The sequence below is a fragment of the Drosophila kikkawai genome, chromosome 2R (genome assembly GCF_030179895.1).
Source record: "Drosophila kikkawai strain 14028-0561.14 chromosome 2R, DkikHiC1v2, whole genome shotgun sequence".
In the NCBI taxonomy this organism is placed as follows: Eukaryota; Metazoa; Arthropoda; class Insecta; order Diptera; family Drosophilidae; genus Drosophila; species Drosophila kikkawai.
The window spans coordinates 26,516,445-26,529,854 of NC_091729.1; the positions used below are offsets into that span (position 1 = coordinate 26,516,445).

The 13,410-nt window shown below is 39.3% G+C and overlaps 3 protein-coding genes across 3 annotated transcripts in view; 1 reads left to right on the forward strand and 2 right to left on the reverse strand.

The window, feature by feature from the left end:
* LOC108085134 (outer dynein arm-docking complex subunit 4) overlaps window positions 1-13,410 on the reverse strand; it is a 178,414-nt gene that overhangs the window by 3,316 nt on the left and 161,688 nt on the right. The gene's annotated exons all lie outside the window — the stretch shown is intronic.
* LOC108072291 (uncharacterized) lies at window positions 2,288-3,123 on the forward strand. Its single transcript, XM_017163358.2, has 2 exons — window positions 2,288-2,424; window positions 2,489-3,123. The coding sequence occupies exons 1-2, from the start codon at window positions 2,383-2,385 to the stop codon at window positions 3,047-3,049; spliced, it is 603 nt and encodes a 200-aa protein (XP_017018847.1). The 5' UTR covers window positions 2,288-2,382; the 3' UTR covers window positions 3,050-3,123.
* Window positions 4,196-4,588, reverse strand: LOC108072299 (uncharacterized). Its single transcript, XM_017163365.3, has one exon. It carries the CDS (start codon window positions 4,467-4,469, stop codon window positions 4,254-4,256), a length of 216 nt encoding a protein of 71 aa, XP_017018854.1. The 5' UTR covers window positions 4,470-4,588; the 3' UTR covers window positions 4,196-4,253.

The following is a 13,410-nucleotide window of genomic DNA, read 5'->3' on the forward strand; positions in this document are numbered from 1 at the left end:
AAAATATAAATGCCTAGACATTTATCACCCACCAATAAATTGCATCTCCAATTTAATAATCCCTTTATGCATATCCTTTTATATTTATATCCCCTTTTTCCACAACGATTTTACAGCTCTATCAAAAATTATCACTGCAATTTTTCAGCAAAAAATCAAAAATTTCATTGCCACCGCAAAAAAAAATCAAATTTCCAGAGAGCTCTCTCCAGTTCCTCACCTTGCTTACCTCTGGTTCATGGAAATTTGGTTACTTTTTTCTCTGATCCTGGGATATTTTCAAACATGACACCTGAGAAACTTTGGCATACAAATATATGAAAATATTTGCACATCAATTTTACTGCTCAACAGGAGGGAGAAATCGAGGCTTCATTGAACTTGCAGCTTCGCATTACACAAAAGAGGGGTGACTGCTCCTGCTCCTGCTGCTCCTGCTATCCCAATCCTCCTGCTATCCCAATCCTCATGAAAACATGTATAAACTGAATCAATTTTTACCGCGATAAACTTCGGCAACGCCACCTTTCTGGCGAGAGCACTGAGGTAACTGCAAAATGTTGTGTAAAATTTGCAAATGCAATAAATAACTCGTTTCGTTGTAGAGAAGGGCTTGCTTTTTAGCTGTTTACACCCCCTTACGGAATCATGTAGCGTTTCCTCTTTTTTATTTTTTTTTTTCCCTTTGGTTTCCGTAGTCCTGTTTAGGATTTTTCCTACCCGCCGAACCCCGCGTCGAAAAACCAAAAGCGCGCCACATGTGCGAGTCTGCCTGTGTAGTTCCTGTGGGTTATTCCTCTTCTGGCTTGGGGCGATTTACCCTTTTGGAGAAGAGTTTCAAGCTTTAAAGAGGAAACTAAATTGGGAATAGATATGTATAACCTTTAATTTACAAGTATTAAAGAAAAGTATTTTCTCGTGAAAGATATTTTCTTTCATTTGAAAACCTTTCTAGGTATTCCTTTTATTTTTAAAAATAAATAAAATATATTTCCTAGAGTATTCAAAACTTCCGTAGTATACAATACCCTTTGCACTTTTCCACCTCCTATTTTTTTTTGTTTTTCGCTTTGCGTGTTTTCTGCGGGGAAAGCATCCCCGAAAGTATGCAAATAATTTCTGTGGCTCCAACTCATATTTGATATTCAGTGTCAGTTTGCTCGGAAGGGTTAGCCGAATTCAAGTTATTGAAATTTGCATGCAACGGGAAAGGGCGGTGCCACAAGGGTGAAAAAAAGGACAAAAAAACGAAGAATTAAGAAGGGGGAACAGCAGGCGTTGTTGAGGCAATTTATAGCACTTGTGTCTGGGGTCTTCTCGGTTATTGTTTCGCCATTTCTGCGATTTTCCGCCCCCAAAGGGCGTAATTGTTTAGCAGTCTTTCGAGCTTTGATTATGTTCCTGCACAGATTTCTCCTCAAATACTTCACACATTCCAGACCCAATTAGGCTTTCGCACACGGGTCGACGCGCCTGCACATCTATCAGGATTTTAGATTTTTCATTCCGGCGCTCAAAAGTTGCCCTGGCAATGCAAAAATCATAGTAAAAAACGCAACGAAAATCCCTGAAAATCGCAAAAAACTACGCTAATAACATTGTCATATGGTTGATGCTCTCTCTGCTATCTCTCCCTTCTTTTTTTTTTGCCACTAAACTTCGCTTATCAAAGTTGAAATTGCAGTTCGGGATTTGGAAAATACAAAAAAAAAAAAAAGAGAACTCCAAATGCGAGGCATTTATGGCGGTTTCTGGGGATTTCATTTGAAACTCTGATACGAGCAATCGGCGTTTTATTTCCCCCGTCGAGTTTCATCATCATCATGGCCACCACTGACCCAGTTCAGACATTTATCACAGCCCACACACACACAGACACAGCGGAGAGATCCTAAGGGTCTAACCCCGGGACAATGAATGAATGTCGTCCTATCATCCTTTCCACCCCCCCTGACTGCTGACTAAGTGGACTTTTATTTCACTATTACCCGGGCCAGCGTGGCGTATACGCAATAAATAGTTTCGCTTGGCTAGGGACTTTTTTGCCTCAAAATTCACATGATAAAGGCCTGGTGCTTTGTCCACTTTAAAATTTAAGGAAGCCAACATTTTGCCGGACTGAATCACAACCTCTTCGAGACATGAATGAATTTCTAAATCCCATAAACCTGACTCTTATCTGAGGGTTCTTCACACACAGAAAACGTCATTGATTTGCCGATGGCGTCATGTGTCATCTTTAAATTTATAATTTCATTTCGAGCAAGCGCCGGCCACATGGAAATTTCAGAAACAGATAAGACTATCTACAAAAAGGCATTGCTTCCGAGTTATTTCAGAAGAGTAGAGTGCTTTCAGTAGACGAGCGACTTTGGAGCAAGCATGATCACCTTGAAGAACCTTATTTTTATGCTTTTGGCAGGGGTAAATTTCATAAATTCAATTTAAAACTTACTTTATTTAATAATTTATATATTTCTTCTTACAGCTCTGTCCCTCTGTGGTTTACTCCGCTGGAGATCAGAGTCGCCATCGCTTGTATTTGCAATCGGATCAGGCCCTAGCAACCATCACCAATCAGCTGGTGGTGCAGGCCATTGAACTGGTGGATAATGTTGTGGAAGATCTTCTGGTTTTGGATTCCCGAAACACCATACTCATGGGTTACCTGGACAACTTCGATGCCTTTACAGCTGTAAATCCCAATAGAACCGAGGAGAAGCTGCGCTCTTTCTATGCTGTCGTTGAGGATTACCTAGACTCCGATACCACAGGGGATCCCTTGAGGTCTTCGAGCATTGAGACCCAGCTGATAGCCCTTTGCCTGCAGCGCAGTGGCTTCGATCGATGGAAGAGAACAGTTCAAACGAGGACAACGCAGCTCCAGAAGTTGATCTATAGGAAGCTGAGGAAGCATTTGGAGACCCTGGACAAGGAGGATCGTTTGGCTGTGGAGTGGCGTTGGCGGAGAATTCTTATCCGTGGTGGACCACGAAGACTGGAGAAGCTGAGGGAGTTTGTCAAATGGCTGGGCAAGATCAGGGATTAGCTGGGATTTAAGATTAGATTTAGACTATAAAGTATAACATTAACTGATAAGAGACATTTTTAATAATTTAATAAAGGAAAATAATTTAAAAATAAAATAAAGAAAATTGTTTCAGCAGGAAAAAGAAGTTGGGAAAAATAACCGAACAGAAATATAATAATAAATAATAATTCCAATGGAAATATCTGAAAGAAAACTTACCTAAATAAGCCTAATACTTAGTTTATTATATTTGCAAATTAACTATGATTTTCCTCAGTGTAAACATGCTTATTTTAATGCCCAGAGAATGAGCTAAAATGACGTGTGAAAGTCATAACAATAAAGATATATATTATTAGCTGGATAATAAAGATAGTAAATTCCATTCAAGTGGAAACAAACCCAAAAATGTATATTTAGAAGTCTCCCAAAAAGTGGGTGTATTTGTTTATACTCCCAGACTTTCCTCTGGCAAATGCAATTTTTTACTTGCACTAATAAAAGCCACCCATCACTCAGATCATGTTTGAGAGCTTTGTTTAATGCACTTCACAGCTGGCGAAAAGTCTTTTCCCGTGTGACGAAGACGGCAATGAAAACTTTTGTCATGCCGAAGGAAACTTGGCTGAAAATTATGAAACTGAATATATGAGACGATGGCGGAGAACAACAGAACACACAGCCATGTGAGAACTAAAACTAAAACTAAAACTGATACTTTTTATGGATGGCAAGTGAAAAATGCAGACAGTTGCAGAACGACTTTGGGTGGAAAAGGATGTGGAGAGGGATTTACAGGGATAAAAGAAAAATGGCAACTGCATTTCCTGTCTGAGAGCTGACAAAGTGCTGAGTGCATTTACGACTTGGACTTGGACGAGCGAGTGTTTTGTGTGTCCTTCGTGTTAGCAAGGAGCAGCAGGAGCTGCCTCCGTTCCGGAATTTATGCACTCGACAGTCTGAAAACTCGAAGGAAAATTCCCTAGTCCTTAGGCATCTCTGCTCTATGCTGCCATCTGATAATCAGGCCGAGCTGTGGCTAATCGGTTTACATTTCTCACACTGCCAGTCTGGCCAACAGGAATCCCTGAACCTACCTCAGTTCTTGGCCAAAGATTTGCCCTGAAGGAAAGGCAAGTTGTCCAGAAATTTAAAGAGATCGTATCGAAACAACTTTGGTATATTTGCCGACACAAAATATGAATAAAATAACTACACTGTGCTATGTTTCCTCCTTGTCGCCGCGACATCGGCGACAACGAATGCACAGGAAGGATTTCATGCAGCCGAACAGGACTAGGAGCATCATAAACACTATGCACAGGAGCGTGATCAGGACGATGATGCCGAATATGAAGAGCAGGCCCCACATTTTCAGCGTAAGCGGTGGTTCCGGCGTCGTCGTTCCCATCAAAAAGGTCCCATTTGCCTGCGACATTGCTGAATTTTGCAAATCTTTTATTTTTATTTTATTTTCTGCTTAAAATTTTGTAGAATTTCAATAATGGAAAATTTTGGAATAAAAAGTCGAAGCCTGCTTGACTTTTCCGGGCTACTTTAAAACCCTTTCAGGCTCAGAGTTAAGAGTTTAACTCTTCTGGGGTTACTCTCCAGACATCAAGTGACTTCTAATGATCTTTCTCGGGGTCTTAAAGAAGAGTGCTCATTAAACAGAGGCACACGCAGTGCTTCCCATTCGAATTGTATATAAAAATTAATGAAATGCATTAACGAAAGCGATTCCAAGGGGGCGTTGGGTTGCTATATAACCCTCGAAAGGGGATCTGGGGACTTGTCCCTGAGCTTCTGAGTGTACGTACCTGCGCTCGTTAGCACACCCACATCCCTTACACACACACACGCACACCCCACATCCCTAGCATATGCAAAAAATAAAATAACACTCGCCTCTCCTCATCATTATCATAATTTGAGTGTGATGTGGCAGTGGAAGCTTTAAAATATTCATGCGAGCAAAAAGATTTTTATTTTTTTTCAAGTGTTTGCACGTGTGCACTGGGGTGTTTACTGTACCAGGAGGAGAGGACTCTGCACTAAAGGGTGGCTGCTGATTATAATGACTGTATTTTGTGTGCTGATTACTCCGCAGAGAAATGTATTTAAGACAATGAGTCAACAACTAAATGTGATGAATGTGAGGTGTATAAATGTGCTTAATTCCTTGAGGTTATCCTAGAAAGTTATTATTATATCTCCAACTAAGTAAGTTCTTTCCGAATTCACAAATCTCTATAAAAGAATCAAATATCACAGCCACAACTTCAATCAAAACACACTCTCCTTAGCTCCTTTCAGGAAATCCTTGTGATATCACCTTCCTGTTGATAAATTCAACCTTTTCTTACGATCCTACCAATCACTGATTGCAATTGTGGGCTATTAGAGACGTTTGTCAGCCAATTCCCAGGCAACATTGAAGGCTCATTCACTTACCTGCCTCGCACCCACACGGCTACACTATCGACACTCTCGAATGCACGGGGACTCACACTCTGGCATTCAGCCAAACACATGCACACCTCCACACACCACACACCTCCTGCCTCCTACTTCCCCCTCATCATGCCACACGTGGCTGCATGTCAAAGTGCAAAGTTTTGTGCCACAAAAAAAATAAAATAAAAAGTGGTAAAGGGTTGGAGGGGAGAGTAGAGGGGAAAGTGGAGTAAATGGCAGTCAAAAGCGCCGCTTGTCGATGTTTTTGAAAAATAAAAAGTCGTGGGGGATAAAAAAATGCTACACGTTTGCCTAGGCAACCCTTTTAGCTCTGTGTGGCAATTTAAACCTACCCAGCTCCAAAGTTGCCCACTTGCCACCGTATCCTGACGCTGTCCTTGTTGTTGTTGCGGTTGCTGTAGTTGCAGCATCCTAGGATGTGGGAGTAGCTCAGCGGGACTCAGAGGGTTAAGGCAGAGGGCTAAATGCGTGGCAGACAACGCGCGAATGCACAAAGTCAACTTGCACAACTTAGAACTCGATGAGGGATGCGATGGAGGTAGAGGCGTCCTAGGGATAGTGGAAAAAATCAGGATAACCTCAGAAAAAAAAAGAGTAAGCCAGGAAAGAAGACAAAATATATTAAATTTCTGTTAAGAATTTATGCGTTTGAGCTGCCCCGGAAATAGAATTTCAGTTACTGTGAGACTTCCTTTTCCAATTTCCCCACCAAAGCGACAAGCATTCCCTGGCCGAATATATATATATATATATATTTGTATCTACCAACCAATCATCATCATCATCAGCGGCATGTTCGTCTTTCCCCATCATCGCCTTCTTTGGCACTCAACGTCGGCAGCGAATTGCAATCGTAAACTTGATTGTAATAGTATAATTTTTGGCGTAAAAGCCAAACAAATAAACAAGCCAGGGACAAGGAATACAGGATAATCCCCCGCACATATGAGCCGGCCCCATTTCCATGCAATTTTTATGACCAGCCTCTATTTTCGCCCTTCTTGGGCGAGAGAATCTCACTCATAATCCGCCCCAATGGACCTTTCTACGCCGGATGGGGCTGCAAAACCATTTACTTTTCCGCAGAAAGAGTATCCTTATATTTTTTTCCCCCTGCTTACCACGTCACGCAGCCTGGGAGAAGTTATTGTTATCCTTTTGTTTTAGTGCCCATCCTGCTGCCCGGGCCCTGCCTTCTTCTTCTTCTTTCGCATTGATTCATAAAACATAAATATAAATATTGCGTATACGCAGCGCTCGCCCTGCCCTCGATTGCCATAAATTCTGATATAACACACACAAGCCATCAATCTTTTACCATTTCACTTAGATAAAGCAAACTTGCGCTCCTTTGGCCGCCAATATTTGTGCATAAATATTAATATTGCATGACCATTTTTATTTGTTTTGCCGGCCAGACAAGGATCACAGCGAAGCTAGGAGTTTCTTTAGGTGAAATCGATAGGGAGCTAAGATTAAACCTTAAGATTTCTAAATAAAAGGGTCAATTAAATAGTTATCCTTCCTAAAGTAAACTCTTATAATTATTCAATACTAATTATACATTTGATTCTGTTTTGTTTTACATTTAAATTCAAGAAACACTACCTTGGGCACCCTTTTAACATTTGAAAAAACAAAACCACGCCGAAATCTGACAATTTGAAATACAAATGAAACTGCGATTAATGAAATATTTCCAAGTCATCTTCATCCAGGCAGCACCACCAACCGCATCCGCAGCAGAAGAAGATCACGCAGAGGGTACAAAAGATCAAGGCGAGCACGGTGATTCCCAGGGCAATATATAATGCTGTATAACTGTGTTCAGGCACTAGAGTTCGATAAACATCCGCTATGCTTTCGGACAATGTGGTCAACAATGTGGTTACATCCTCGTGTTCAGTGAAGCTCTCTCTGTCCATTCTGGCAACTGTGAATTTATTCGATTACTGAATTTTAATAAATAATATTTAAATAAATTTTAACAATATTTCGAGAGGGGAGACATGTAGAACTACTGACACTTTTGACAAAGGTAATGTGTTTGCTAGATTTTCATTAACATATATAAATACGTCTTAAAAAAATATAAAAAATATATAACTAAATGCAATAACCAGTGATATATTAATTACACCGAATATACATTGAATCTGACTAGATTTCGTTTGATTATCTGCCTGCCAACACACAAAATCATTTGAACATTTAGCTGTGAGAACAACTTTAGCCCATAAAATGGCCCTGATTTATGCGGTTAAATAATTAGCGCCTTTTAGGAGCCATTAAATGGTTGCCAAACGGGCCCATCAATCGCTTATTTCCCCATACTATAACCATGTAACCAGGGGCCCGTTTGCCAATAACCCGCCCCCGATGGCAATGGTAATAAATTGAATGGCCCAATATTTGGTAAGGGGCACATTGAATTTAAATATTTGCAATTACATTTAAATGTTTGGTGGATTTCGATTTCGTTTTCGGTTTTGAGGGGAGGGAGGTGTCTGCGGAAATATCCTTGCAGTCGTCGGCGGGTCCTGTCTGTTCGCACATGCCAATAAATTTCGAGGCACAAAGTGTCAACTCTGGGCCGAGCCCTTCCATTTGCATATATATAAATTCCCCTGCACCTTGGTCCCCTTTGGAATCCTCAGTGTATCCTGTAGCCTGCCATATTGGCAGTCCTTTCTTTCCGCTACTTACAACAATATTATAATGGAATCCCACTCGAAAATAGAGCAATATCCACTTGCATATGTTGCCGCGGACATTTCGGGAATGAGACGATGCTATAAATATTATTGAATTGTTCCACGCCCCCTACCCCCCTTCCCTCGTCCTTCTCAAGTGTCCGCCCCTTTTGCAGCAGCAACAACAACAGCAGCAACAGCCAGAGACAATGATTGCGGCAAGCGGATGTAAAAACCTTGGCAATGACAGTTTTTCGGGCTCTGAGCCTGGGTCTACGTCTGTTATGCAAATATCTATACATATAAATATAAGGGACACAGAAAAAATAGGGGATAATTAAAAAAAAATGTAATTACATATTTAAATATGTTTTCAATTATGTTATATCTATAGTTATTCAAAATAAGGAAGTAAAGTCACCATTTAGAAATATTCTTTCTTTAACAGTAAACAAAAATCTACACAAAATCTTCCCTAATCTATAAAAATATTTTAAAAATCCCAAACACTCCCCCAGTTTTTCTCTGTGCACTGCATGAGTATGTGTGTTACTGTTTATATGCAAATCTTTTATTTCGCCGTTGTGCCTCCGTTTCATTTCTTATTTCCGTTGCACGGCCGACGCCGCCGCTGTCGCCGCCGCCGTTGACTTTTTTATTTCTCCTGCATTAAATTAACATCAATAAAATGTTGCCAGACTCCTCCGGACTGGACTCCTTTTCCTGGGTGTCCTTGTGCTGCCATATCCGGTTGTCCTGCTGTTACACTTGTGCGTAATTTGAAGCTAATGCCGACATGTGCTGCGATTTGTTTCACTCCCAAAAAAAAAAACTCCTCCTCAAGTTTTGGGATTTTCCTAGCCTTCCAGATCCACATCCTTGTAGCCAGCTTCATATTACTCATTTTCCTGGCTGCGAAGACATTTGCATTTGACAGTTGGCAGTTTCTTCGAGCTGAAATGACGGTGATTTCGCCGTTGGGCAAAAAGTTTGCCAGGAAAACTGAAAAAGGGAGGGGAAAGTAGGAGCGAAAGGAGTAAACTTGTCTAATTTCTATTTTCTATAACTTTATTTTTGAATTTTCTATTTCCTTTTTAAGAGATTGGAATTTAAAATTTATGTTAGATATTTCCTCAATTTAGGTAAGTAAAAAATGATTTCTAAAATTGTTATCCTTTTTAAATTTTTATACCCTTGCAGTATTATAATTTCAGTCAGAAGTTTGCAACGCAGTGAAGGAGACGTTTCCGGCCCTATAAACCATATATATTCTTGATCAGCATCAACAGGGGAATCTTTCTAGATATGTCAGGAAGAAATCGATTTTTTGGACATTTTTGCAAAATTTTATAAGGTTACATCATTAAAATTTTGGATTTTGATAAAAAATTGAATTTTCAAAAATTTTAAATGAAGTATGCAGATTTATTAACTGTAGAAAATCTAGCACAGAACAGTTTTCCGATTTAAAATTAATGCTCTTTTGGCCGAGTTATGATATTTTTAATTTTTAAAAAAATCAAGAAGTTTTTTAATATAAAAAATCCGATTTTATAATACAAAATAATATTTTTCTAAGTCAAGGAATCATTTCCGACCCCATAAACCATATATATTCTTGATCAGCATCGACAGGGGAATCTTTCTAGATATGTCCGGAAGAAATCGATTTTTTGGCCATTTTTGCGAATTTTGATAAGGGGTTACATCATTAAAATTAGCAAAAATGGCCAGAAATGCTGATTTCTTAAAATTTTAAATTTGGTATGCAGTTTTTTTAAATTAATAAAAACTAACACAAAACTGCTTTCCGAATCGAAATTAATGCATTTTTGGCTTAGTTATGATATATTTTAATTGTTACCTGTAAGGGTATACAAACTTTGGCTGGCCAAAGTTAGCTTTATTTCTTGTTTTATTATGATTTCCATATATCTTTTCTCTAACAATTTTCTGAAAATAACTTATTCTTCTAAAGCTTCTTTAATTTATTTTATTATCTAAAAAAAACCAAGAATATATTTTAAATAAATTCTATAAAAATAATCTTTAGAAACTCTTCCTACTTTATTTATTTTATTTTTCGCCCAATGAAATCCCTTATTTTGCTGCATTTATCCCATAAATAAAAGCAGAACTAAGCTCCCCAGCATAATGCCCAGGCACAACTCGCAAGGATATATATCTATACCCACCATATCCTTGGAGTTTTCATTGAGCCCGAGCTGTGATAGATTTCCATCGCATTCGGCGCATGTAAACATCGGCTTTTGTTAATCAAATTAAGTGCAAGTTAATGGTGCCGAGCTCCCTTCACAAGAGTTATTACAGCCCATCATCTTGGGGTCTCCGTGGTGTGTTTGCACACTCGAAAATGATGAATAATAAATCGCTAATCATAAATATTGCGAAATCAGGCGAAAAAGAAACGAAGAGCAGGAGAAGAGGGTTTTTTACACGCCAAAAAGCAAAACAATACCGAAAGTACACATTGTTAAATTGAAAGGAAACAAATGTAAAATTTATACAGCTGCAGTGCGCGCCCCGGAGAAGCTTTGATTCATCCCGAAAACTTTGAAGGATGCAAAATCGAAGGAAGGGCAAATGGGGGGGCGAAATCGCCCTAATGGTCTATGCTCTGTGTGTGTTCAAACATCCTTGAATGGAATGAAGCTGGCTGCTCCTTCTTGCTCTTTTTTTCTGTCCAAAATTATGTACTCTGCTTGGTTTTCCGTTGAATGCAGGGATATGATTAATTTAGCGTTATCAAATTGATTGGATTAAAGCTGAGAGGGAAAGGAATTGGTCCTGTGATTCATGGAAGAGCCATAAATAAGCCTGAAATGGTATTTATTTTTGTCTTTGAAAGGGAGTAGGAGGAAGTCCCTGCTGTAATAGGTTTGTTTTGGCCAAGAAATTATATATTTACTTAGTAGATTAGCCTAAGAAAGGGCCTGGCTGTATTTTTTAATGAACCAAAATATTAGTATATTATAAATAAATATTCAGAAATTATTTCTACCTAAACATATACTAAATTATGTTAATTTTTATAAATATTTTGTTATTTTTTGCCCTAAAATCCTTGTACAAAGTCCCCTTAAACCTCCCCTCTAAATCGCACACCCATTTAAGTCTTGATTTCTCCCCAAAAAAATACAAAATCCAATAGCCAAACTTCGAAATGGTTATCTGACCACAATTACCCAACAAGCTGCCACCTAACAGGCGACTTTTCCACCCGCCGCACCCCCACTTGAGCTCTAGTGCGAGTAATTAGCGTTTGGAGGAGGAAAATCAATACAATCTGAGCGAGGGAACAACACAATCAGTACTAGAACCAGAAACAGAAACAGAACAAGAATCGAAATCAAAATCAAAATCCGGAACCGGGGTTACGTGTTTTGCGGGCCACAAATGCCAAATTGTCCAAACGGGCAATCAAAGCGAGACCGAGTGCGAGTGACCAAATCTGAAATCGTCTAGCAGCTGCCAAGTTTCTCATGAGAAGGAAGGCACTGAGGGAAAAGTATATACAAATATTTAAAATATAAATAATATTATATAAATATTTGTAAAATTATACACAAGAAATATAAAAGCCAAAAATCTCTCTTAAAACCTTCACTAGTTTAATATTTTCTAAATATTTTCCCCTGATTACCTCTTCTGAATTTCTCTCTCTGTACAGGACCCTTAACAAAAGTCAAGTGCAGTCGCTGGTCTGATTGCAGTTAAACCAAAAGCGCCCAGTTGGCCAGTAACAGTAACAGTGAACAGCGTTTTAGCCAGGAGCAGTGACCAGCAGCAGCAGGGTGAAAAAAAAAACGTTCAAAAGGTAAATCTGCGCGGTCTGTTCCAGGGAGAAAAATATTCGCAACATTTACGCAGGAGGAGAGCTGGGGACAGGGAAGCTGCATTTAATTAAATTTCCTGTTGTTCGATGCCTACTTTGGCGAAACAGAAACTGTTGCACATGCAGCCGCAAAATGTTGGCTGGCGCTGACACCACCACCAGCCAGGAACCAGGAACCAAGAACCACCAACCGAGCCACTTGGAGGCACTGCCTCCCCTTCAGTGTGTCTCTCCTGGTCTCTCCACTTGTGCAAATAGTACAAATAACAATAACACCAGCGAGTGGCAACAACTAAAAGCCAAACAATTTGCAGCATCTTGCCAAGAAAACATCTGCGAGCAACAGCAGTAGAGGGGCTAAGGAAAATATTGAGGAAAACCAGAACGAAGGGAAAATGCTCTTTATTGTATTTTTAAAAATTAAAAGGAACTTTAGAATGAAAGCTGTAAGCCTTTGGGTGGAAATTCAAGGCTTAAAGCCTGGCTGAAAATAAGAGTTAATGACTTTTTAGGGTCAAAAATAATTGTAGAGTTTATTTTGAAATGGAAGTCTTGTCTCTGGTATAAGGATAATTGTTAACAAAAGCATTTCCTGACATTTCAAAAATACTATATTAATATTTATAATTTATTTACATCACAAAATCAATACCCCTTTCATATGTTAGAGTATTGTTAGCATCTCCTGTTCCGTGGACAGTAAAATGGTTCTGCGAATTGTTGCCGCATTCAGCGGAAATGCAAGCTGAGTTAGCTGTATGTTGTAGTCCTTGCTGCGAGGCTTCCTGCTCCTGCTCCTCCTTCTTGTTGGTCCTGCGCTGGTTATTCGTGTTGTGTCTGGTGGCATGGCCCATGAATATTCATGGCGTTTGCCGGGGCAGTCATTCATTCATTCGTGATTTCACGCAAAAAGGGGGTAAGATGCTGCGGAAAACAATGAAGAGGAATGGCACAAGACAAAACATGAAGCCAAATAAATAAACAAATGTCAAGCCATGTTTGTTGCTGTTGCTTCTGTTGCTGCTGCTGAGGGCGGACACGAAAGCCAAGAAATTGGCGTGAAAATAAATCAAGAAATAAATTGGAAAATTTGTTATTTCAACGAGTGAACAAGAACGGCAATAGTTTCGAGGCAAGTTTCTGGCTAAAAGGAATCGTTGTTCGTTCACTTTGTGAATAAATTGATCGGAATTGGTTTTGGTTGGGAATACGTGCGGTTACTTGTCCCATTATCGATGGTTTATCATGGGTTATAATGGGTTTTTGTTACAAAAATGTTTAAATTATAGAGAAATATAGATAAATGTAGTCTTACTCAAGGATACAAGATTAAGAGAGTCTCTAAGGATTTT

Bases quoted from the DNA above. Each gene is read 5' to 3' on its own strand.
- LOC108072291 (XM_017163358.2), top strand. From the start codon at position 2,383: ATGATCACCTTGAAGAACCTTATTTTTATGCTTTTGGCAGGG. The intron at 2,425-2,488 runs GTAAATTTCATA...TTCTTCTTACAG, and splicing joins TTTTTATGCTTTTGGCAGGG to CTCTGTCCCTCTGTGGTTTA.
- LOC108072299 (XM_017163365.3), bottom strand. From the start codon at position 4,469: ATGTCGCAGGCAAATGGGACCTTTTTGATGGGAACGACGACGCCGGAA.